Consider the following 26187-nt stretch of genomic DNA (forward strand, 5'->3'; position numbering starts at 1 on the left):
TATTTTCTTCAGCAGCATATTGAAAATTTGAATAATTTTCTGAGGAGAATACAGTTTTAAATTGATCTTTAATTGGCCATCAAATGTTTCAAAATTTGTCAAAATACCGAATATCGGCACCGATAATGAGTCCGGACAATAATGTGTCTGTCCCTAATCTAAACTGTACGAGTGTAGAAGGAACATGGAAGTGAAAAACCGAAATGGACTTACCTTTTCAACTGCAAAAGAAAAAGACACTTAGTAGATGCTTGTTTTTAAAATATCTGTTGAATTTGTACGACACAATTAGCGTGATTTTTTTTTTTTTTAAATTTGCACACAAGAAATAAAATAAAAAAACTAATACTAAAACTAATAAAAACTCAACTAAAATGAAGCATATTTAACCTGCTCTGAAAGCTAAATAAAAACTATAATAAAACTAAAATAAAAATTCCCCAAATAAATAATCCTGATTATGACATGGAGGGATGGTTGCAGTTGACGGTCCTGTACGCTAGTGGTTAGCGCAGATGTCTCGCAGTTCTCAGGATCGGGGTGCATGTCTGGCTACATTTTTCTTACGTTCACTGACGACTTAATTGTCCTGACGTGTGATGTAAGATACATTTCCAGTTGGCTGGGTACTAATCCAGGGTGTACCCCACCTGCGGAGGATGGATTTTGTGTCACAACTGCACTGCGCCATCCTGCGAGCGCTCGTTCTGCAGAATGTCCCACGGCGTGCCGCACACGTGATACATACAAGGAGAAGACAAGTGTCTTCTCGGGGAACCCTTTGGCCTTTGAAAGGTTTCAATATGCATGTGGCCTTTAGCCGCCCCAGGCGCTAATGATATCCTGGCTCCTTTTACCCTTTTACAGATGTGGATAGCAGCTCAGGTGGACGCACCCGAGTCCTCCGCGGCCGACCTCGTTGACATTCTGACATGTTTTATAATCCTTCGGGGATATTCGATAAGTCCAATTAGGTGCAGGCAGATTGAGTCGTTTAAAATGTCGGCGCTGGGATCGGATTACAGATGTTGTTTCTTAATGTTCTTAATTTTCTACTTGAACTCTTGGTTTTCGTGTGCCCGGAAATGATCTTTTATTCACCTCCTCTCCTTGTGCAGGTGAATAATTGTTTTTGCAAGTTCAACTTCATTGCAGATCCGTCCTCATATTTACGGTTCAGTTGCTTTTGTTCATATTTTAGAAACAAAAAATTCAACCATAACCTGTTCTCGGGTTAAACTGTCACCGTAAAAAAAAAGAAGTAAAAAACAAAAACAAAAGAAAGTATATTTGTAATTATAATTTATATATCAGAATATCAACCTTAATTGCTTGTTCTGTTACAAACCGTCTTAAGTGGGGATGGCCCTTTTACGATCACTAGAAATTAAAAAATAAAATAATTGAAAATTGTCATTAACTCATTCACATCCAAAAACGTATAAATACGTTTTTTTAATAATTTGTCCTTTTGCTCCCCAAAACGTATTTATACGTTTTTTATGTGTATTTTTTTTTTAATGCAAGAGCAAACATAAGGTTTTGATGCAGCTTAGGGGTTTGCTTCTAACTTAACTCATTTGCTCCCAAAAACGTATAAAAATGTTCTATTTTATGTATTGCCATGGTCCCAAAAACATATTTATAGTTTTTTTTTTATTATGTTTTTAATATGTTTTGCGCGCGTGTGCGTGTGTGTGTGTGGGTTGCGGGTCGTGAAGTGTTTCTCACTCGTCGGGGATGACCTTGCTTGTAAAAGTCCTTTTCATCTAATTAAAAAAAAAAAAAAAAGTCAACTTGAAGTGTGAGAGACAAACGCGAGGATGGCGAGCGAAGAGGGTGGGCGAGCTGCTGAGTGCGGCTGTGGTCAAGAAAATGTGTGTGCGTGTGTTGTGTGTGTGTGAGGGGATTAAAAGTGGGGGTGGAATACAAGTTTCAGTCATCAAGAGGGAAAAGTGAGGCGGGTGAAATGAAGGTGAAGATGTTCGAGGAAAGAAGAAGAAGGATGAGGGAGAAATGGAAGAGAACGTCTCCTTGAGTGGGCGGGGCTCAACAGCCGTGGCAACCAATTAGAATCATACTTTTACCTCTTGCTTTTCATTGGTCAGTTTATTTTGCTCTCATACTTTGGACGTTAACAAAATTGTGAGGTTCTATGAGGATAAATAATTTGGTTGGTTTGGGCGCATACCTATTAACGAAATAGCGAGGTTATATACGGTTAAATAAACGATTTGATTGGTCGGTTTACTTTGGGCTTATACTTTTGATATTAACAAAATTTTGAGGTTCTATACGGGTAAATAATTCGGTCGGCTTCGTCTGATACTTATTAAATATAATAGCAAGGTTATTTACAGTTAAACAATTTGATCAGTGAACTTTTGACATTCACGGAATTGTGAGGTTCTATACGGATAAATAAGTGGGTCGGTTTGTACTCATACCTATTAACGAAATAGCGAGGTTATATACGGTAAAATGAACGATTTGATTGGTCGGTTTACTTTGGGCTTATACTTACTAACGAAATAGCGAGATTATTTAGACCTATGGTTGAACAAACAATTTGATTGGTCGGTTTACGTCGGGCTTTTCCTTTTGACGTTAACAAAATTGTGAGGTTCTATAAGGATAAATAATTTGGTTGGTTTGGGCGCATACCTATTAACGAAATAGCGAGGTTATATACGGTTAAATAAACGATTTGATTGGTCGGTTTACTTTGGGCTTATACTTTTGACATTAACAAAATTTTGAGGTTCTATACGGGTAAATAATTCGGTCGGCTTGGGCTGATACTTATTAAATAAAATAGCAAGGTTATTTACAGTTAAACAATTTGATTGATCAGTGAACTTTTGACATTCACGGAATTGTGAGGTTCTATACGGATAAATAAGTGGGTCGGTTTGTACTCATACCTATTAACGAAATAGCGAGGTTATATACGGTAAAATAAACGATTTGATTGGTCGGTTTACTTTGGGCTTATACTTACTAACGAAATAGCGAGGTTATATACGGTAAAATGAACGATTTGATTGGTCGGTTTACTTTGGGCTTATACTTACTAACGAAATAGCGAGATTATTTAGACCTATGGTTAAACAAACAATTTGATTGGTCGGTTTACGTCGGGCTTTTACTTTTGGCGTTAACAAAATTGTGAGGTTCTACAGGGTTACATAAATGATCAATAACGCAACAGCTATTGATTCATTGCAATGAATATGAATCCAAAAGCCAAGAAAAGGCGCGACCACTTGATGATCAATAAAAACAACTTCAGCACATTTGCTCCAATAACAAAGACGACTTTTCGGAAAGGCTTCCGCGTGAAATTGAAATCTGCGCGGGAAATGTAAAAGCGTAGTTTTCGTATCGTATCGAATCTTTTTTGTGACCACGTGCTTCGTTGGACTCCAGGGAGTGATTTTAATTTCAAGTGTACAGCAAATGAAGTCCAATGGAATCCAAATTCTTCTGCGCAGCTGCGTGTGCCCGCCGGGCTTCGAGGGCCAACGCTGCGAGGTCAACCCGGACGACTGCGAAGACAACGACTGCGAGAACAACGCCACCTGCGTGGACGGCGTCAACAACTACACTTGTGTGTGTCCGCCCAACTACGCAGGTACGAGGACACGTCAACCTATGCACTTCCATTGCCTCCAAGTGATTATCTTGAGCGGTACGTACCCTCGCCGTCAAAGTGTGTCGAGACGTCTTGAGTCGTGTCTTAAGACCTATTTTTGAGATGTCTTGTATTTCGGTCAACGAGTTGACTCGTACTTCTCTTGTAACTCAACACCCGAATATTTACATACACTGCTCTCTCATTGCTACAGAATCTCTCTCTCTCTCTCTTCTTTCTTTCTTTCTTGCTATCTTTCTTTCTTTCCCTTTATCTTTCTTTTTTTCTTTCTTTCCTTTTCTTTTCTCTTTCGCTCTTTTTCTTTATTTTTTTCTCTTTTTCTTTTTCCTATTGCTATATCTCTCCTCAATCTTTCTCCCTTTCTTTCTTTTAATGTCATTCTTCCTTTTGTTGTTTTTCATTTTTCATTTCTTCCCTGTCTCTCTCGCTCTTTCTTCATTTCTCTTTCTTTTTTATTCTTTTTCCTTTCTCTCTCATTTCTCTCTCTCTCTTTCATTCTTTCATTGTTTTTCATTTCTTTCTTTCTATCTCTCTATCTCGCTCTCGCCTTCTCTCTTTTATTCTCTTTCTTTTTCATTTCTCTCTCTTTCTTTTACTCTTTCATTCATCTCTTCCTCTTTCTTTTTCATGTCTCTCTTGCTTTCATTCTTTCTTTCTTTCTTTCTCTCCCTCTCTCTTCCTGTCTCTCCCTCTTTCTCTCTCTTCCTCCCTCTCTTTCTCTGTCTCTCTCTCTCTCCTTACTCCCTTTTCTCTCTCTCTCTCTCTCTCTCTCTTCATCCCTCCTCTTTCTCTGTCTCTCTCTCTCTCTCTCCTTACTCCCTTTTCTCTCTCTCTCTCGCTCTCTACCTCCCTCTCTTTCTCTGTCTCTCTCTCTCTTCCTCCCTCTCTTTCTCTGTCTCTCTCTCTCTCTCCTTTCTCCCTTTTCTCTCTCTCTCTCGCTCTCTCTCTCTTCATCCCTTTCTTTCTCTGTCTCTCTCTCTCTCCTTACTCCCTTTTCTCTCTCTCTCTTCCTCCCTCTCTTTCTCTGTCTCTCTCTCTCTCTCTCTCTCTCCTTACTCCCTTTTCTCTCTCTCTCTCGCTCTCTCTACCTCCCTCTCTTTCTCTGTCTCTCTCTCTCTCTCTTCCTCCCTCTCTTTCTCTGTCTCTCTCTCTCTCTCCTTACTCCCTTTTCTCTCTCCTTACTCCCTTTTCTCTCTCTCTCTCTCTCTCTCTCTTCATCCCTCCTCTTTCTCTGTCTCTCTCTCTCTCTCTCCTTACTCCCTTTTCTCTCTCTCTCTCGCTCTCTACCTCCCTCTCTTTCTCTGTCTCTCTCTCTCTCTTCCTCCCTCTCTTTCTCTGTCTCTCTCTCTCTCTCCTTTCTCCCTTTTCTCTCTCTCTCTCGCTCTCTCTCTCTTCATCCCTCTCTTTCTCTGTCTCTCTCTCTCTCTCCTTACTCCCTTTTCTCTATCTCTCTTCCTCCCTCTCTTTCTCTGTCTCTCTCTCTCTCTTCCTCCCTCTCTTTCTCTGTCTCTCTCTCTCTCTCCTTTCTCCCTTTTCTCTCTCTCTCTCTCGCTCTCTCTCTCTTCATCCCTCTCTTTCTCTGTCTCTCTCTCTCTCCTTACTCCCTTTTCTCTCTCTCTCTTCCTCCCTCTCTTTCTCTGTCTCTCTCTCTCTCTCCTTACTCCCTTTTCTCTCTCTCTCTCGCTCTCTCTACCTCCCTCTCTTTCTCTGTCTCTCTCTCTCTCTTCCTCCCTCTCTTTCTCTGTCTCTCTCTCTCTCTCCTTACTCCCTTTTCTCTCTCTCTCTCTCTTCCTCCCTCTCTTTCTCTGTCTCTCTCTCTCTCTCTCTTTATCGCATATCGCCTGTTTTTCCCACTATCGTGCAGCCCTGCTATTTACATATCTGATCCACCCTTGAGCGTGTATTCACCCCATACGAGAAAACACAAGCCATGTCAGGATTTCCCCTTCCCCAGCATAGTGTCGTGAACCTCATCGAAATGTACTGCTTGGCGGAAATGTGAGCAAAGTAAGCGAGTGACTTTTCGGTCACTTGGACCGTTTCCCCCCTGAGAGTTCCCGCACAACTGCTTACTGGCACAAAAATGTCCACTTTCCACTTCTGCCGGCCGGCGAGTCCGTAATGGACAGCCGCTCCGCTGTGACCCCGACGCTGCTCCTGAAGGAAGTTCGGGCCAGGAGACGAGGAGGAGGGAGAGTGTGCGGCGTGTGCGTGCGAGGAGAAAACATAAAAATGTCATCGAATGAAAAGAGGTCAAGAAAGGGGTTGATAAAGTGAGGAGGAAAGATGTGTGAGAGGCGCTGAAAGTGGGAGGCGAAGTCAAGCCGCGCCAGCTGCTGACTAAGGAGTTCAGTTTTTTTCTTTGTTAGCTTGACACTGTCCTCTAAAGTGCACACCGCACTCTCCTAAGATACTGGACCTCATTCAAGACCCACACATCGTGTCATTAACATTTGTTGGCATGCAGAAGCCTCTCACGCTGCCAGACACCTTTTTACGCACACGCGCACACACACACACTTACTCCGAGCTGGCCTGTGGTCCAATCATCAGGTGTCACTTTAAGAGTTCGCTTACTCACTCAGCCTCCTCCAGCCCAGCCAACGGAGCTTTTACATTGCAGCGGAACCCTCGAGGTTTTACTGTAAAGTATCATGGAAAACCGAAATGATCAGTTTCAGAGTCACTATTACAAAACATTCATCAGTTTTTCAGAGAATAGCTGAGGACGAATATGTGAATGGATTGAGCGAAGTGCGACTAGGCAGGGGTTCCGATGTAGTTAAGTCAAAATGATAGGAAATGTGTGTGAAAAACACATGACCTCGCAATCTTACGCCGCCATGCAAGCAACTTCTTTGTGACCTCAAACTTCATTCTGTATGACTGGTCCAAAATAAAAGACCTGAATCTATCTTATCTAGCTTACCTAATCAAACAGGAAGTAATACTGACATTTATTTAGAGTGAATCTGGTATATTTTTAGATTATTCTGTAAAAAAAATAATTATGGACCTAGTAAAGAGCCTTGTGGAACACCATAAATACCAGTCTACAGGGGGTCATTGTTTATGAGAGTTCCGTTCCTGTGACGGGAACAAATTTGTATGTGAGTTAGAATCACTGATCTATATATGTTACTGGATAGCCGATAGCCCATACGCGCCCGTGCAAGACGTTGAAGTCACAGGGCGGCCATCTTACCACTCCCACCTTGCGAGCAGACTACTATACGTATACATACAGATTAGACATATACAACTCGTAGGCTCTTAGTGTAGGACCTGAGGGTGGGGGTGGTTGGCGGGGTGGTCATTATTTAGACCGCCTTTTTCTTTTATCGCTCAGTTCCTTAGACCCCAACATTAGATTTGACAGAGGCATCTTTTATTGAATTACAGTTGTTTCCTCCTGTAATCATCTTTAAAGCACATCATTTTTAAATGTATTTAAGGCAAGTTGTAAAATGTCTGAAGTCCTCTTTTTTTATGTTGAACATATAAAACATAAACATAAAATCATGCTGTTTCTACTCCTATGGCAAATTTCGATACTGTTAAAGAATAGGATCATATGCCGCGAAACGTTTCTTGGGAGGAGTAATATGGCGGCCTCAAAAAATCTTGGCCTATCGGCTATCCAACACAGATCGGTGGTTAGAATGTGCCAGTCTTATCATCAAGCTACGCTAACTTTAGCTTCTCCTACTTTCAGAACGCCCCCCCCCCCTCCCCCACATCTCATGTAAAGCAGACATGCTCAACAAAACAAATGTCAGTGTTTTTGTGTGATGTCAGCGCGTTGGAAAAGGTCACATGGTCAATGAGAGTTGAGCCCCTCCAAGATGTCAAACACGAGAAGATCAGCATGTAGTTTGTGAGCTAGACAACTTGAAAGTGGGGGGCTTTACCGAAAGGTCACGCGGGCCATTATGCTTAGCGAGCAAGATCCCACCGGGACTGTGACGATCCAGGTTGAACTTCCTGTAGATTTTGGTCCTGGTGTCGTTTATCTCTGACAAAAATACGGTTCACAACTTTTATAAGATTTTTTACAGTTTTCTTCATCGCATTTCTTGAACAAATTCATTGTTATTTAGTGTCCATCTATTGGCTTAGCGTGTGAGCTTTCGGTGGCAAAATAAAGCTCAGGGAAGCTAAGCGCTAAATATGAATTATGCATGAAAAGATGAACGCTTTCCTTGGGTTTTTGCTCTCTTACTTATTTTGTCAAGACGCCGCCGTTAATACACAATCCGAACTTTGCCTGACTCGGATTCATGTTAATAATACAAAATGACATTTTTCTGTTTCCATCTGATTCCAGAGCGTAATTTACCAGCGAGGCTATGAAGGTCTTGGGAAAAGGCTGGTGGAGACAGACATGGTGGGAGTTAGAGGGGGGCCGTCAGGATTAGATTAAAGCAGGCACAGAATGAAGACGAGAGTTTTAATGGCGTCGGAACCAGATAGAGGCGCATAAATTAGACCTTTTTCCCACCCTTTTTCTGTCTATTAATGTCTCGGCTGTGATTTATGCCCTGCTTTTATGTTAACAGATGTTGTAAAGCTCTCCCTTAATCCCTCACATCGCATCGCAAATGTTTGTCTATGCCATCTTTTTTTTTTGCATCTACATCAAAATGAGGTCGTTTTTCTCCCTCTGGCTGTCACCAGGTGACCTTTGCGAGGAGGTGCTGGATCCTTGTCTTCCTGGTTTCGACCCCTGCGAGCACGATTCCAAGTGCGTCCACGTCGGGCGCAGTTACAGGTGAATAACGGCGGGTAAAAGCTGTTAAAAACATCTTCAGAGGTCACCTTTGATCATCCAAAAATATCTGATGGGCTCGGAAGTCGGAAAAGAAATTGGAAGAAACTCCCTTGAGGCGTTCGTGGGATGATGTGTGGGAAATAGCCAAATAGGTTTCTATTGACAAACGGGCCCGCATTTCACACTAAGCCTATTTGACATTAACTCATTCACTCCCAGTCATTTTCGCGGAAGCAACCCCCTTCGCTCCCGGCTGTTTTACTGGATTTTGACTGATTTTGCAAGGCCCACAGAATATTGTCTTCTATTGCTATAAAAACATGGAACCTACCAAAAGAAAGATTAGAGTCTCTTCTTTCATCAAGGAAAACAAGTATATTTGTTTCACTTTTTCAGCAATTAGCATTAGCATTAGCATTAGAATATAGCTAAGTTCCATCAATGTTCACATTCCGGGTGAAAACACTGTCAAAAAGAGCTTCTTATAAGAGATCTCTTATACTCTGCTGCCACCTGTTAGCCGTTATTTGTAATAACTACCATTACTTTAAGCCACCTCTTCATGTCAGAACCCGCATCAAAGCCTTCTGTAAACTCTTGTATGAAAAAAAAAACATAATTGTAGAATCTACGTTTTTGGGAGTGAAGGACAAAGTATTAAAAAAACGTATTTATACGTTCTTGGGTTTGAATGAGTTAAACTCAGACGAAATGATGACATGTGCGTCCCTCCTCGGCAATGATGACGTCCACATTTGTGCAGGTGTGAATGTTTGCCCGGCTACGTGGGCCATTTCTGCGAGCAGGACTACGATGACTGTCGGGAAAACAAGTGTCAACATGGCGCCGAGTGCGTGGACGCCGTCAACGGCTACACGTGCGTCTGCAAGGAGGGCTTCAGGTGAGGTGTACGGAGATGGAAGCTACACACACCAACACAGCTGGACGAGATGCAGATGGCCGTGGAGCCACTTGACCGCCTTTACGTGCCGATTGTTTCATTTTCGCAACCTCCTCGTCGTCATTCCAGCGGCTTGTTCTGCGAGAATCCCCCGCCCATGATCTTGCTGCAGACCAGCCCGTGCGACCACAGCGAGTGCCAAAACGGCGCCCAGTGCCTGCTGGTGGCCGACGAGCCCGTCTGCCGCTGCATGCCCGGTTTCTACGGCAACAAATGCGACAAGATGGCCACCGTCCACTTCCTGGGCCGAGAGGCGTACGTGGAGCTCCCGGGCGCAAAGCTACGGCCAAATGTTCACATCTCGTTCCAGGTATGCTTGCATTTGGTCTCGGTTTTTTGGTTTTGGTTTTTAAATTGTAATGAACACACTGTTATATTTTATGTTTTTATTATATTTGTAAACATGAATGTTTATTTACCTCAGTCGAGAAAATTTTCCTTGGAAAAAGTCATATTTTCGAGTGGTCATTGTCAAATTCATGGTATTTTTTTTTTATATTTATAAAAAATAACATGAATTACTTGCACCGGTATATTACATGTCATCTAATTATTTAAAATACTTTTATAATTTTTAAATGATAACCTACTATTTTAGATGTATTCTTTGAAAATAATAAAACATGAATAACATATTTTCTAATTATTATATATATATATGACTATTAAATGTATTTAGTAACCTTTACTACCAAAAAAATAAAAATAAAAATATATTTCTTTAAAAATAATTATACATAATTTGTATTCAACTTTTTATGCCAACGTTATTTTTTTCTGTATTTTTATGATTCATTTACATTAAATCAAATTATTAAAAAGTAATATATATATATATTTTTTCAATAATTAATAAAATACACATTATATACTAGAATGTATTCATCAATGTTTTTACGGTTCAAATTTCAATAAACATTTCAAAATTATTTAAATAAGAATTCATTTTACTACTATCCTTCACTTCACACAATGTAATTTTGAAATGCATATTGTTCTTTTTGATATTGTTTTGTGTGCGGGAAGATTAAACTACAGCAGGTCACATTGCGCCCTGAACTGAATTGGTGTCCGTGAGAAAGGAACATGAGAAGAGCGTTAAGTTTTGGAACGTGTAAAACATCAAATGTAGCTTTGAAACTCTGAAATGGAATCAACATCTGCAACATGCTGCATCCAAGACACACACACACGCGCCCACACGCACACACTCGAGCTCATATGCACACTTTACACTCCCGTTTCCACTGTGGACTGTTCTGGACATGAGAAAGTCCAATCCCAAATGAGGGGTATTTTCCTGCTGCCTTTTTTTGAAGACGCGAGATCGTGCGGCGAAACGGGCAGAAAGCATAAAAGTGGAACACTTATGTTTAACACTTGTGCGAACGGGAATGTGTGCTTCCACCTTCCCGCCAGCAGCTTTTCACTTTTCAATGCCAAAGCTGTTAAATCCGCACCAAAAGTCCTCCGCTGCGAGAGAGAGGGGGGGGGGGGGGGGGAATAAAGTGCATTGACAGCCCTTCATAAATCACTCTCTACTTGTTCCCTTTTAACACGTTCTCTCACTCTTTTTCTCGTTATCATCCAACCTTTGTTCATATCTCTATCTTTTCTCTCTCTCTCTTTTCCAGCATCTTGTTAGCAGCTGTGGAATTGGCCGAGTTCCACGGTAAAGCTGCAGTGTTAAGTGTTTGGCCCCCCCACAGCCACATGGCCACCTGTTAGGCTGCGTTAGCACGATGTTCCCGGCGGCCACGGATGCCCTATTTGCCCGAAACCTAGTGTGGCGTGGATTTTAGGTCATTGTTTTTCTCCGTATTCAAGTCTTGTTACGTTTTTCTCACAGTCTAGAATGTGCGAATGGCTGTAAGACGGTGTAATAGGGCCATGTATAAATATGTATATGCAAATTTGCGAGAGAGAAAACTTGAATATCTCGACATAAAGTGGCAAATTTGCGAGAAAAAAACAAAAAAAATTACGAGAAAAAACGTGAATATTTGTGACATTATAAAGTGGCAAATTTGCGAGAAAAAAAGGACGAATTTACGAGAAAATAACCTGAATATCTACGACATTATAAAGTGGCAAATTTGCAAGGAAAAAAACAAAAAAAATTACGAGAAAAAACTTGAATATTTGCAACATTACAAAGCGGCAAATTTGCGAGAAAAAATGACAAATTTACGAGAAAATAACCTGAATATCTACGACATTATAAAGTGGCAAATTTGCGAGAAAAAAAGGACGAATTTACGAGAAAATAACCTGAATATCTGCGACATTATGAAGTGGCAAATTTGCGAGGAAAAAACAAAAAAAATTACGAGAAGAAACTTGAATATCTACGACATTATGAAGTGGCAAATTTGCGAGAAAAAAAAATAAAATTACGAGAAAAAACTTGAATATTTGCAACATTATAAAGCGGCAAATTTGCGAGAAAAAAATGACAAATTTACGAGAAAATAACCTGAATATCTACGACATTATAAAAAACAAAAAAAATTACGAGAAAAAACTTGAATATCTACGACATTATGAAGTGGCAAATTTGCGAGGGAAAAAACAAAAAAAATTATGAGAAGAAACTTGAATATTTGCAACATTATAAAGCGGCAAATTTGCGAGAAAAAAATGACAAGTTTACGAGAAAATAACCTGAATATCTACGACATTATAAAGTGGCAAATTTGCGAGGAAAAAAAAAAAAAAAAATACGAGAAAAAACTTGAATATCTACGACATTATGAAGTGGCAAATTTGCGAGGAAAAAAACAAAAAAAAAATGAGAAAAAACTTGAATATTTGCAACATTATAAAGCGGCAAATTTGCGAGAAAAAAATGACAAATTTACGAGAAAATAACCTGAATATCTACAACATTATAAAGTGGCAAATTTGCGAGGAAAAAACAAAAAAAATTACGAGAAAAAACTTGAATATCTACGACATTATGAAGTGGCAAATTTGCGAGGGAAAAAACAAAAAAAATTATGAGAAGAAACTTGAATATTTGCAACATTATAAAGCGGCAAATTTGCGAGAAAAAAATGACAAATTTACGAGAAAATAACCTGAATATCTACGACATTATAAAGTGGCAAATTTGCGAGGAAAAAAATAAAAAAAAATATGAGAAAAAACTTGAATATCTACGACGTTATGAAGTGGCAAATTTGCGAGGAAAAAAACAAAAAAAAAATGAGAAAAAACTTGAATATTTGCAACATTATAAAGCGGCAAATTTGCGAGAAAAAAATGACAAATTTACGAGAAAATAACCTGAATATCTACGACATTATAAAGTGGCAAATTTGCGAGGAAAAAAAACAAAAAAAATTACGAGAAAAAAATTGAATATTTGCAACATTATAAAGCGGCAAATTTGCCAGAAAAAAATGACAAATTTACGAGAAAATAACCTGAATATCTACGACATTATAAAGTGGCAAATTTGAGAGAGAAATTTTTATGAAAAAACTTGAATATTTCAATCAATCAATCAATCAAACTTTATTTATATAGCACCTTTCATACATTAAAACACAACTCAATTAAAACATCCATAGTACACTAAAAAATAAACCACCCCTCCCCCCAGCATCCCCATACTCAAACCCACAAACACACGTTTGTGACATTATAATGGCAAATTTGCAAGAAAAAAAAAACATACAAATGTACGAGACATAAACTCCCTCATGAACCCTGCGCAGCTTTCAGGCAGAGATTTTACTTTGATCTTATTTTGGAACCGTAAATGCCGTTACAAGCGTGGTCACGGGACAAATGAAACTCATCTTCAAGCTGGAGTATGTAGTCTTGGAAGTGCTAGCAAGGTTTGAATGTAGCCACCCAACACCCCCCGCCCCCCTCCCGCCATAAAAAAAACAAAAAAAACACACCCACCGCTCACCAGCAGCTACATTTCATACCTCCCAATGAGTTTCCTAAAGGCTTAACTTCCCCCTCAATTTCCATCTAAATTCTCATGAGAGCATGTCCAGAGATTAGAGGCTTCACTTGTTATCTCTCGTGTGGGAGTTTTTTTCGGTGCTTTTTTGTCTGCTAGGCAGCCGTGTCATTTGGAGTGTTTTATTCTATCTGCGCACACTGAACCATTATTGACCCAAATTATCTCAGTGGCCGAACATTATCGAGCGGTTTGTCCTGTCACACGTGGCAAATTTTGTGTGCGGCGCTGACAGAATAATAATGCGTGAGGGAGCGGAATGATGTGTAAATGGCGTCGTGTGTCTCCTCTTCAGGTGGCCACCGACAAAGACAACGGCATTTTGTTGTATAAGGAGGATCTCGACCCGCTGGCTGTGGAACTCTACCAAGGGCACATTCGACTCATCTATGACATGGCCAGCTATCCGCCCACTACAGTGTACAGGTAAGACGCACAATTTTGGAAATTTGACATACCATTAAGGAAATTATTGTAACAACCAAATTTGCCAAATGCGATCACATGTATGTAAAATGAGCTTTTGTTTCTGCTCTAGAACAACAAGCAAACCCGTGAATGAGGCATAAAAATATATCGGCTTAGCGCCTCCGTAGCTGTAATTTATTCCTCTTTCTACAATGTAATGCTAGGCGCTAGCCCGCAGCTAGCTCACAAGCTAACAGGCTTCCTGCGCTCCTGATGGGCTTGTCCGCAGCCTCATTCCCGTGCATGGAGAAAAGAAAACAAAAAAAACAATCTGTTTTGTAAATTGTGGCATCCAGGAAAGATTCATTTTCGGGGTGTAGCCGTAGCTAGCTAGCTACCAGAAAAAAACATGAACATTTGCGACATTATATGGTGGCAAATTTGCGAGAAACAAACTCACAAATTTACGAGAAATAAACTCCCTAATAATATTTTACTTTGATCTTTTTTTGGCATCCAGGGAAGACGAATTTTAGGGGCGTAGCCGTAGCTAGCTAGCTACCAGAAAAAAAAACATGAACATTTGCGACATTATATGGTGGCAAATTTGCGAGAATAAAACTCACAAATTTCCGAGAAATAAACTCCCTCATGATATTTTACTTTTACCTTTTTTGGGCATCCAGGGAAGATGAATTTTAGGGGCGTAGCCGTAGCTAGCTAGCTACCAGGAAAAAAAACATGAACATTTGCGACATTATATGGTGGTAAATTTGCGAGAAACAAATTCACGAGAAATAAACTCCCTAATAATATTTTACTTTGATCTTTTTTTGGCATCAAGGGAAGACGAATTTTAGGGGCGTAGCCGTAGCTAGCTAGCTACCAGAAAAAAACTTGAATATTTGAGACATTATGTGCTGGCAAATTTGCGAGAAAAAAACATGAACATTTGCGACATTATATGCTGGCAAATTTGCGAGGAAAAAACTCACAAATTTACGAGAAATAAACTCCCTAATAATATTTTACTTTGACCTTTTTTTGGCATCCAGGGAAGATTCATTTTAGGGGCATAGCCGTAGCTAGCTAGCTACGAGGGGAAAAAAACTTGAATATTTGAGACATTATGTGGCAAATTCCAAGAGAAAAAAAAACAGGCGCTAGCAAGCTAGCTAGCTGCAAATTCTCGTGGCAGGAATGGATCTAGTAGTGATACCTAAATAAATCGCAGTTGCACCAGATAAACAAGACGAGTCAAGTTCAATGTGCAAATTGCGATTTATAGTTCAAAATATATTTGACAATTAGACTTGAGATTTATATTGAAATTAACCTTACCTTTAAATATATCATTCACATTCTTACATTTATACTCAAATTTAACGTTTCAGTTTAATATATATTTAAGTATTTTACACATAGATATAACATATAGCAATTGGGTTTAGTATTTAAGGTGACAAATATTGTTGGAAATGTGAGGAAAAGTTATTTTCAGCAATAACCGCTTTCCAAACGGCACCTGAATTGGACTTTGACTTTGTGGACTTTTTCGTAGCTTGCTGATTCGGCCGAGCACGTTAATCCACAAAGTGATTCTTCCCAGTGCACATGCAGACTCACGGATCCCTATCGGAGCGCTTCCCTTTATAAACAAACAGCCAACTCCCCCAAAATTCCACCGTAATCCCGACAAGACGGTCGCGGAGCCGAGAGAAAAGCAACAAAAGTCTTTGGAGGCGAGACTTCAAACGGTCCACACAAGAGTCCTCGTTCAAGTGTGTTAGCTCCCCTTAAGCCTTTGGATATCGTATAAAAGATGCCTTCACGTTTTCATAGAATTTGATATTCTGTAGTAAATTGCGGTAAAGGAGATGATAATCCAAGATAACACTTACTAAGGTGAATGGAACATAAACAGTAAAAAAAAAAAAAAAAAGAAGTCTGAAATAGTTTTGGAGAAGTTCAGCTAACTTTGAGGGGAGAGAGGAGGTGATGGATGAAAGATGAAAAAAATGCACATTTGGAGAGGATCCCTCCTGAAAAAAATAGCGGTCTTTGGTTGTATTCCCAATGTCAAGTTCAAGTTGAGACTGTCAAGTTGATTCCCGACGATTAGCAGGCATCGCCGATCAAGCCAGAGGGATGTCAACAATTGATTTTGAGCACTGCTAATCATGCAGCCTGCCACAAAACAAAGATGGGAAACCAAACACCGAATAAAAATCAAGTGAGCTGTCGAGTCAAACTTTTACATAATCCGATACTTTTTGGGGGAAACCACCGAAGGCCGTCGGGATGGTTTTGTTTCTCTTGCGCAAGCCGCGATTGCACCTTAACCTTAACAAGAATGCTCGCTTTGACCGACGGCGCATTTTTCACTCGGACGTTTAAACCATAAGGCGTCATAAAAACATTCAACGTGTTCCTTGTCGATTGTTTGACGGCCTCAAATGTGCTCGTGTCAAATCTTATCAAATACTTATCAAAACCAATACACTGTTTTGACTGGAGGGCAAACTTTTCCAGAGGCAAGTCCGACTTTGTAGAACGTGTGATTACCGCGCTCAGCATAAACGAGTGCACTGCTTGCACCCACTTTGATTAAACGTGTATTTTTATAGACATAAAAGTGCGGTCACCTTACATTAATGGGATGAGGATTTATTGCTCAAAGACACTGACTGGTGTGTGTGTGTTTTTGGCAGCACAATCTTAAATCATCCGTCCATTTTCCTGAAGCTTCTCCCGTTCAAGGCCACAGCAGGAGGTTGGAGCCTATCACAGCTGAGTTTGTGCAACGAGCATAAAGCCATTAAATCTTTTTGTTAAAACAAAGTTCAACATTTTGGGGGATTGGCAAAGTCATTGAAAAGCAATAAAGCAGATGTACAGGAATACTTTTTTGCTGTGGGATCCCATTGACGTCATCATAACACAGTCAACGAGAAGGCTGGTTTTCACAGCAGGTCAAATTAAAATCCGAGCAATTACGATTTTTTCTTTTTATAATGATGCAACATTTGCATGTTGGGCATCTGCCAATTGCCGTATTGAGATTTTTTTATGTATTTTTTTGGTCAGGCCAAAGCCATGTTTGAAAAATCGTTTCGCACCCTCTTGTGTCCAAGGAACTATGTTGAAGTTAGAGGAGGATCTTTTCCCAAATGAAAACGTTTGGTTTTGTTTTAGCACTTCTACAGTATTTATTAGGTATGAGCGAGTACATCACTATCTGTATCTGTATCTGTTCAACCATCTCAATGATCTGTAGCTGTATTTAGAGGGGCGTGGCCTAAACCGGAAGTGGGTGTGGTCTAAACCGGGAGTGGGCGTGGTTTGAGCTGAAATAAGTGGGGCTTACATCGATTCGGTAGTAAAAAAAATAATAATTTACACTTAAAATAAATGGTAAAATAAAGTGTGGAATTGATATGGATTGATCAAAAATTGCTATAACTTTTGTTTATTTGAAAACCTTAGCCAAAATTTTGATTGGAATCAGTGCTTTTGATCAGAAAAGTAAGAGCTATTTTTCGAACACGTTTGCACAAGCAGCTGAGAACAGACTTTATTCTGTAATGATGAAGCTGAGGAGGACCCTTAGAGAAGGTTCGAAAAGTGTGTTGAGACTTTGAAGAGGAAACTACTATTTTCGATTTGAAATAGTTCTGGTCGTCACACCAGTCCTGGAACCTTTCTGACACACTTCCTAGTTGCTATGAAAAGGCAGTAAAGCAAGTAGTGGCTCTGGAATTTTGCAAGTGGCTTTATATCCCCCGATAGAATTTGTTACAGGGACATTTGCAGCAGGCATCGAGATCGTAGCTGGACGGACAAAAGCCTGAGACGATTACAGATTGAAGTGTGTGGAATCGTTGGTCCGACGGAGGAGAGTGATGAAAGCAGATGATTAAGTGCGGAGATGACGGAGGGATGAAGCGCACCGGGCCCGGGCGGGGGGAGTCAACCACAGACCGAGTCTGAGAATTATCCTTGTCGACTCTCGTTAGGGTGACACGGGCCACGCCTGCTCGGCCGAAAGACAGATGAGGGACGCCACAGGAAGTGGGGATCTGGAGTGGAAATGGACACACAAGCACAACGGCTACGCAATAAAGTAGTAGTTGTATAAATAAATAGTGGCTCCCTAGCTAGCTAGCTCCCTAGCTAGCTCCCATGGTGCTCTGTTACCTGCTAGGGAGCTAGCTAGCTAGCACCCGGGGCTAAAACCAAACTGTGGCAGGGTTTTTACTTTCTGGACCTGGATTTGCCACCTCTGTTCTGCTCTAACCTCCTTTTTTTTTCTTTTTTTTTTACATTTGACCCCACAAAACATGACAAAATAATTGCCAAGTGTTGTTCTTATGCCTCTTATGATATCTCATAACGATATCTCCACTAATAATCGTGAGTCCCATCCCACAAAGCAGACGTCCGTAGTACATCGACTAAAAGAAGCTAGGCTATGCTTCGTAACCGGCTACCAGTTTTGCGAGGATTACCGTTGTCGTGCCGAACCATTTTCCGAGCAGCTCATACCTGATTGTCATCATCAATAGTGACAAGCATATCGAGGAGAAAAATGCATACATGACTCACCCCACACCGCAGGATAATCATTGATAAAAATGTATCGTTTACTGACGTCCAGAAAAGTATGAATATGGCAACAACAACGAAAAGTTGATTATTGTTGAGTGTCACAATCACATAGTCGGAGTTTTGACCACACACTTACTGTTAAGATTTGCTATTGTCATTGGTGAACCGGTTCAACATTTATGATTGTCAGCTCAGATCTGTGAGAAAAAAAATTGGTTTATCATACACAATTGTCATCCCCAATAGTGACAAGCAGATAGAGGAGAAAAATGCACACATACCGCACCCCACACCACAGGATAATCGTTGATAATAATATTTTAGGAATGTCTGAAAATGTATCCTTTACTGAATTCTAGAAAAGTATGAATATGGTAACAACAACAAAAATTGATTGTTGTTGATTGTCACAATCGCATAGTCAGAGTTTTGACCACACACTTACTATTAAGATTTGCTATTCTCATTGGTAAACCAGTTCAACATTTGCGATTGTCAGCCTCAATTGTTTTTTTATCAGATATGTGAGAAAAAGCAGATAAGAAGAGAAAAATGCACACATAACGCACCCCACACCACAGGATAATCGTTGATAATAATCTTTTAGGAATGTCTGAAAATGTATCCTTTACTAACTTCCAGAAAAAATACAAACATGGCAAAACATAGTTTATTGTTGTTGAACGTCTCAGAGTTTTGACCATACACTTTCTGTAAATATTTGCTATTGTAATTGGTGAACCGGTTCAACATTTATGATTGTCAGCTCAGATCTGTGAGAAAAAAAATTGGTTTATCATACAAAATTGTCATCCCCAATAGTGACAAGCAGATAGAGGAGAAAAATGCGAGAAAAATGCACACATACCGCACCCCACACCACAGGATAATCGTTGATAATAATCTTTTAGGAATGTCTGAAAATGTATCCTTTACTAACTTCCAGAAAAAATACAAACATGGCAAAACATAGTTTATTGTTGTTGAACGTCTCAGAGTTTTGACCATACACTTACTGTAAATATTTGCTATTGTAATTGGTGAACCGGTTCAACATTTACGATTGTCAGCCCCTACCGGTGACCAAGTAGATCATGCAGGAAAAATGACTCACACGACAGGATAATCGCTTCGAGATAATCTTCCAGACACAAATCGGGACTTTATTCAGAGGAGGAGAAATGGCTTAATTTTGGCCCGATTATCGATGTGCGATGTCATTATTGATTTTGTTAATCCCTGTTAAAGCAGGAGACACTCATAGAATGGAAGCGCGTGTCTCCACATTGCTCTCTATTGAACAGTTTGGAGACAAATCCAACGCGGCCCGCCTCCAAGCCTCCACCGCAATCCGCTACGTATTTCTTGCCGCGTGCCATTTTTTTGATTACATGATTCTGATCAGCCTAAATCCTATCTGCCCCAATTTGAACAAAAATGACTGCTTGAACCGAGTCAAAACCGCAACACCGCGCGGGACGGTGCAAGTTTTGCTGCCGCCGCCGCCGCCGCAATCCGAGCTCAGCACTTTGGCATCGAGGAAAAAAAACAAGAGCGGCACTTTTTGGCAACGCGGGGCCTCAATGCAGCGTTTTGGCTGCCAAAAATCGAGAGATTAACTCGAAGTGAGTCATCTCGCTTCGTCGTAAACGGATGTAAACAAACGCTGGGTTTTTGCACTCCAGACAAGCAACTACGTCATCACCAAATGAAAGCATGTTTGGTCTCGGGAGAAGTTTGGCAAATGTGACAGGGTGACGTCGTCCTTCTCTAAATCCGAGTTTATCGATCGCGACAATGTTGTACACTAGCGAAGATTTTTTTTGTTGTTGATCTGTCGCTCAAATCCGAGCTATGTCGTTGCAGTCTGCATTTTGGAGGGATCATTTATTTAATGGGTTTTTACTTCGTAGTATGCTAACTTGACAGAAGCGTATTGCTGCCAAACCAGAAAAAGGAAGTTTAATATCCTGTAGGAACGTGATTCAATTTCACATTATCATGCGGTAATTTATCGTAACAAGTTTGACTTCCGGTTGGTGGAGTTCCTTTTTGTGTTCTTTAAATCAAAATTACCAGTTAAGTGACTATGCTGATCTTCGATAATACTATCCATCCATCCATCCATTTTCTTAACCGCTTATCCCTCATAAGGGTCACTGGGGTGCTGGAGCCTATCCCACAGGTACACCCTGAACTGGTTGCCAGCCGAGATAAAAACAAGGCCAATTGCTAATTGGATTTATTTATTTATTTGATGGGTTTCAAAATTTGTGTGTTCATTTTGAGTTCATTTAAAGTTCATTTAACGCTCTCAAATAAAAAAGAAGAAAAAATAAAATAAATAAAGTTTCTTTAACGCCACAATTTTTTTTAACGCGCGATTAAGGACCGCCCCTTACTTGGAAAGCCTGTACTGGGAATTCCAGTCGCAACGCATCAGACACGTCCGCGTCACAGTTTAGCAGTAATAAATGTAATAATAATGCATATATTTTGGGAGACTGGGGTCAAGTTGTATTTTATCATTTGAAAAATGTGGAGAATTTCACAAGTTGTTTCATGTTAAAGATAAGATAGCTCTTAATATGTATGGAAAGAAAAATGCAGTGAGCTGCCACCAATGTCTTACAAATGCAATTATGCCATCTAGTGGCAGAAAAATTATCTGAACACAAATCAATATCACACTCGTTTTTTACAGTACAGTACATATTTTTAATTTAAACTAAATTTTATGAATTATTAAGAAATTACTGTATCAATGACTAAAAGATGCAGCCATATTTCCGTTGTTTAACATTTTTTCCCATTTTTATGTTAATAAGAATATGAAAATTTATAGACATAATTCACTGTACATTTAGAAATACAATTTGAGATTAATCATGAGTTAACTATTGAAGTCATGTGATTAATTACAACAACAAAAAATGTATCACCTGACACCCCTAATGTATTCATTTATTTTTTGGGCGAGTTCATAAGTCAAACGTAACACATTAAAACGTTTCACTTATGGTGCAAAGTATCTCGCAATGAGCAACGTCGTCTGTGGTTTGATTGAAAGCACGAAAACAAAGACCAGATTTGCATGATGGCGGTCGAGACAACGGGGGAAAGACGCAGGAAGTCTTTGCGTGCGCGTGCGTGTGCAAGTGCGTTTGTTGTGTGTTCATGCGCTGCCCTTTGCTAAATGTCGCGCTAATCTCCCATCAGGTCAGACACAATGCGGCGTCTACCTGTAACAGAAGGTTGAAGGGAGGGGAGGGGCGGAGTTTAGGACAGCATGATAGACAGCGGTGGGGAAAGAGACACGTTGATGGGACGCAGGAATAATTGAAGAAAAGCCGGGGGAAGATGGCGGCAAATGAGGCACGTGAATATTACGGCAACAAAGTCGTACGTCTGCAGACCTTCAGAAGTCCTCAATTGGATTTTTTCACAATTCTTTTAAGTCTTTGATATCAAAAACATATTTATGTCTCACTTGGAAAGACTTTGACTCATTTGTAATATGGAGTAAGACGCCAGATGCCTTCAGCTACATTTAAATTAAATCTGTCATTTTTAAAAATGCAGTTGTGTGTTAATATGTAATAAAAGACGGGGGGACATACCTCGAACATGATCGGTTTAAAACGCAATTGAAATATTGAGATGGCCAAACGCTGGAGCGCAGGCCTCGGAAAAAAAAACAGGGCGCAGCTCCTTCCTGGAACGCCGGCTTCAAACGGCCGCCGGTGCGACTTTTCGAAGAAACCGGCTTTCATCCAAAGAGTGGAAAAAAAAGTGAAAAGCAGCTGTGCCGTCTCAGCAACAACTAATTGAGGTTGCCACGGTAATACGGGAATGGCTGGCATGTCTGCTCCATGTCACTGTAATCAGCTCGGGCTGCACACACGCACACGCACACACACAATGACTGGCTTGTATGTACAGGCAAGACAAACAAGCATTGCGTGAATTTATTTCAAAATAATCAACAAATCCAGTCTGGGGAAACCACAGCGGCACTTAATTGGATTTAACAGCGTAAGTGGATCTAATCCAAATATATATTTTGTGAGGCTGTTTGAGATAAAGTCAATTACTTGTAATTACATCTGGGTTGCATGTAATTCGTTTATGATCTTAAGAAGGGGCTTTTGCTCCTATTTGTGTGTGTTTGTGAATTGTGTGCGTGCGTGTGTTTGCTCCTGTGTGTTTTTACTAAATGGTCTAAAGGAGCTGCTTTTAATTGACTTGCACAGCCAACGGGCTGAGCTGAGGTTTGATCGAATACACGCGCGCGCATGTACCTGGACATGCATGCACAGCATTTACATTCTGACAAGTCACGTTGGAAAGTCCACTTGTGCTCTTCTGCCACCTGCTGGAATTTTGAGAGACTCCTGGAATAAAATAAAAATTGGAATAAAATTATACCCATACAATCATTTAAAAAATACAATTTTAAAATTAAGCACAATGAACAAATTCATAGAAACATACTGTATATTTTTCATTTTGTTCATTATTGATTGTTTTAGAGTAAAAAAAAAAAAAAAAAAACAAGACAGTAACCGTGAGAAAAAAATTACAAAAATAATTGGTTGATTTGGTTTATTGTAATAACAATTTCGTTTATACATTTAACATTTTATTTATTTTAGTAATTGCTAATGGCAATAAAAATAGTAGAATTGTTGTTGTAAACCTACATATTGTACATTAATAAATAATTAAAAAATCATTCTAATTAATTTCAAGATATTTGATTATAATAATGATGAATATATACTATTTAATTAAATAATTAAAAAATCACTCTAATTAATTCCAAAATATTTGATTAGAATAATGATTAATATATACTATTTTATTAAATATTGAGAAATGATCTGTCATTAAATTAAGTTTGAATAACAGCATTTAAAAATAAATGTTTTTTTTTAACTGTTAAACTGTTTCACTGTCAATGTTTAAATTGGTATAATTAATAGTTACTACCTATATACGTAAAAATAATGTCACCCATTTTTTTTCTCTTTTCAAAAATCATCTGATTGTGGCCCTTGAGCGCAAACATTTCCTGCCCGTCTTCTAAATGGAATTATGAGCACACACACACGCAAGCTCATCAAATCTGATTGACAAAAAGGGAAAGTCAAAAGACGAAGAGACGAGCGAGGTCTTGGGGGCCATCGCCGTGCCTGCTCGGGCTTGTCATTCAGTTACACGGCGGCTAATAGAACCCGCGTCTGCGTCTGTTTTGACTCTCAGCAAACCAGCAAAATGTTAGGTCGATGTAGAATGTTTTTTTTTTTTCCCTTCAAAATCAGGAAGTCATCTGTCATTGTTGATGTAACGCATGAACGTCTCCATAATCCAAGTAACACCTTGAACCAATTATCTGTGCTTTATATACGGGGATAAATTGGGCAAAATGGCTTTAAACGCGTGTTTGTATTGCGGTTAACGCGGGTCGAGATGGTGATGTTGCGAGGAGGAAAAAAACATATCACATAGTCCATGTCGGAACTATTTTTGCTCGACTTTGAAGTTTGTTTGACTTTTCCAACATTGACATAAGTATGTGCCTTATACGCTTTATGCGTTCACGCCACAACCTTTTTAGTCCTCCAATTTTGTTTGGTTGGGTGTAAATAAAGTAATCTAATGCGGATGCAGATCAAACCAACCCAAAAGGTAACTGACTGGTCACACAATTTGAGTTTGCCGTTTTCAGCTCGCATTTTTTTTGTATAGCATGACAAATATATGCTAAATATCTACTTGTGTAGAACCATTGTCTGCTTATGCGCAAATATCAGCTTGAAGAGTTTCGCAAATATCGACGTTAACTATTAGCACATCAATAGCATTTTCAATGACATGTTGACATTAAGCTAGTGGGCCATTCGTAAGGAATTATTGTTTGGTGCGCAAACATCCTTTGTTGTTAAAGGGTTCTAAAATCACAAACGTCAACTCTAACCGTTAGCATGTCAATGGCATTTTTCATCATGTGGTAGCATTGAACTAGCGGGCCGATATGTTGCTTAAAGGATTGTAAAGCCACTAATAATGATGCTAACTGCTAGCATGTCAATGGCATGTTACGTTATATGTTAGCATTAAGTTAGCGGCCATTCTTAATGCAGTGTTATTTGGAGTACAAATATGATCCATTGCCGAAAGGGTTTGAAAACTGCAAATATGGATGCTAACCGTTAGCATGTCAATGGCATTTTTCATCATGTGTTAGCATTGAACTAGCAGGCCGATATGTTGCTTAAATTTATTGTAAAGCCACTAATAATGACGCTAACTGCTAGCATGTTACGTTATATGTTAGCGGCCATTCTTTAAAGAAGTGTTATTTGGAGTAGAAATATGATCAATTGCTGAAAGGGTTCGAAAACTGCAAATATGGATGCTAACCGTTAGCATATCAATGGCATTTTCCATTGTATTTTGGCATTAAGCTAATGGCCATGGTTAAGGTAGTATTGTTTGCTGCACAAATATCTGTTGCTTAAAGGCTACTAAAACTGCAAATTGTGATGCTAACCGTTAGCATGTCAATGGCATTTTCCATAATATGTTAGTATTAAGATAGCGGGCAATGTCGTTTAGTTGTTTTTTTTTTGTATTTGTTTTTTGTCTCTGTGATGCTAATTGATTCATTGGTCTTAACTTTTTGCATTGTCTTCAGTCAAGCTAGCATGTATGTTCTTGGGCTGTGGGAGGAAATCTGATTTTTCAACTGTGAAGGGGGCGGACTAACCACCAAACCACGATGCTGCCTTAAAATGTTTTAAAAAATATATAAATAAATTAAAAGACAGTTGTGGCCAACTCTTCCACTCGCCCCTGACTGTTCAAATCTTCCTAATCTGAACACTATAAACTTCTGTCAATCAAAGCTGACGCGAGGCTCCCGAGCTATTTAGCTAACACAACAAAAGCGCTATCGTCTAAGTTGCGGGGAAGGCTGCGCTCACTCGTCATTTTTTCTTATGTCCACCTCATTTTTTGGGATTTTTTTGGTGGGGGGTAAAACTATAAAGCCCCGGTCGAGTTGATACCAACCCGTCATTTTCTTTCAACACCCCCCACCCCTTTGTCTTCCTCTCAGCTGTGCCAAACCACTGTCTCTCTGGCTGGCTGTCAGCCCTCCAGCTAAAACCACTTAGCGGGGGGAACCTCAACTCTTAACGCAGACAGGGTGTAAAAGGTCATCGGCTTGATTCCTTACAACGCTGTACGTCATACAAAATTGTTGGGTTGTTATTCAACTAAAATCACAACAACAAAAAAAAAAAAGTCAGTTTGACGTTTGGCTAAAAGATGTGTACTGTATACGTACCATAAAAATCAGTAGGGGGTCTTTTTATGACTTCGCTTCTGCAGTTATGCTTAGTGGGATATAGAGGATATAAAAGTCTACACTGCCCCATTAAAATAAATGTGGTATAAAAAAAAAACAGACCAATATGAAAAATTTCTAAAACCTGACACCATTAATGTGTAGTACGGAAGAGGATCAGGGACAGTGAAGAGAGGGGAGAAAAAAAAAAGGTTGGCAGGTTTTCACTTTATTCTCAGAAGTCTCACTTTATTCTCAGAATTCTGACTTTTAAAGTGAGAATTCTGAGAATAAAGTGCAAATCCTGGCAAACTTTTTTATTTCCTCTCTTCACCGGCCCTAATCCTCTTCCATACCCATTAATGGTCTCAGGTTTGTTAAATTATTCATACTGGTCTCGTTTTTTATACCGCATTTATTTTCTCTAAAGTCCATAATTCTGACTTTTAAG

General features: G+C 39.6%; 1 protein-coding gene across 2 annotated transcripts in view; it reads left to right on the plus strand.

Moving 5' to 3' along the window:
* Positions 1-26187, plus strand: part of slit3 (slit homolog 3 (Drosophila)) — a 220699-nt gene that overhangs the window by 186443 nt on the left and 8069 nt on the right. For both annotated transcript variants that reach the window (XM_077578263.1, XM_077578264.1), the window contains 5 exons: positions 3495-3634; positions 8333-8426; positions 9190-9327; positions 9457-9697; positions 13662-13792. In XM_077578263.1, coding sequence (XP_077434389.1) covers positions 3495-3634; positions 8333-8426; positions 9190-9327; positions 9457-9697; positions 13662-13792 — 744 coding nt within the window. The remainder of the gene's footprint in view (positions 1-3494; positions 3635-8332; positions 8427-9189; positions 9328-9456; positions 9698-13661; positions 13793-26187) is intronic.

The sequence above is a fragment of the Vanacampus margaritifer genome, chromosome 10 (assembly GCF_051991255.1).
Source record: "Vanacampus margaritifer isolate UIUO_Vmar chromosome 10, RoL_Vmar_1.0, whole genome shotgun sequence".
Classification (NCBI taxonomy): domain Eukaryota; kingdom Metazoa; phylum Chordata; class Actinopteri; order Syngnathiformes; family Syngnathidae; genus Vanacampus; species Vanacampus margaritifer.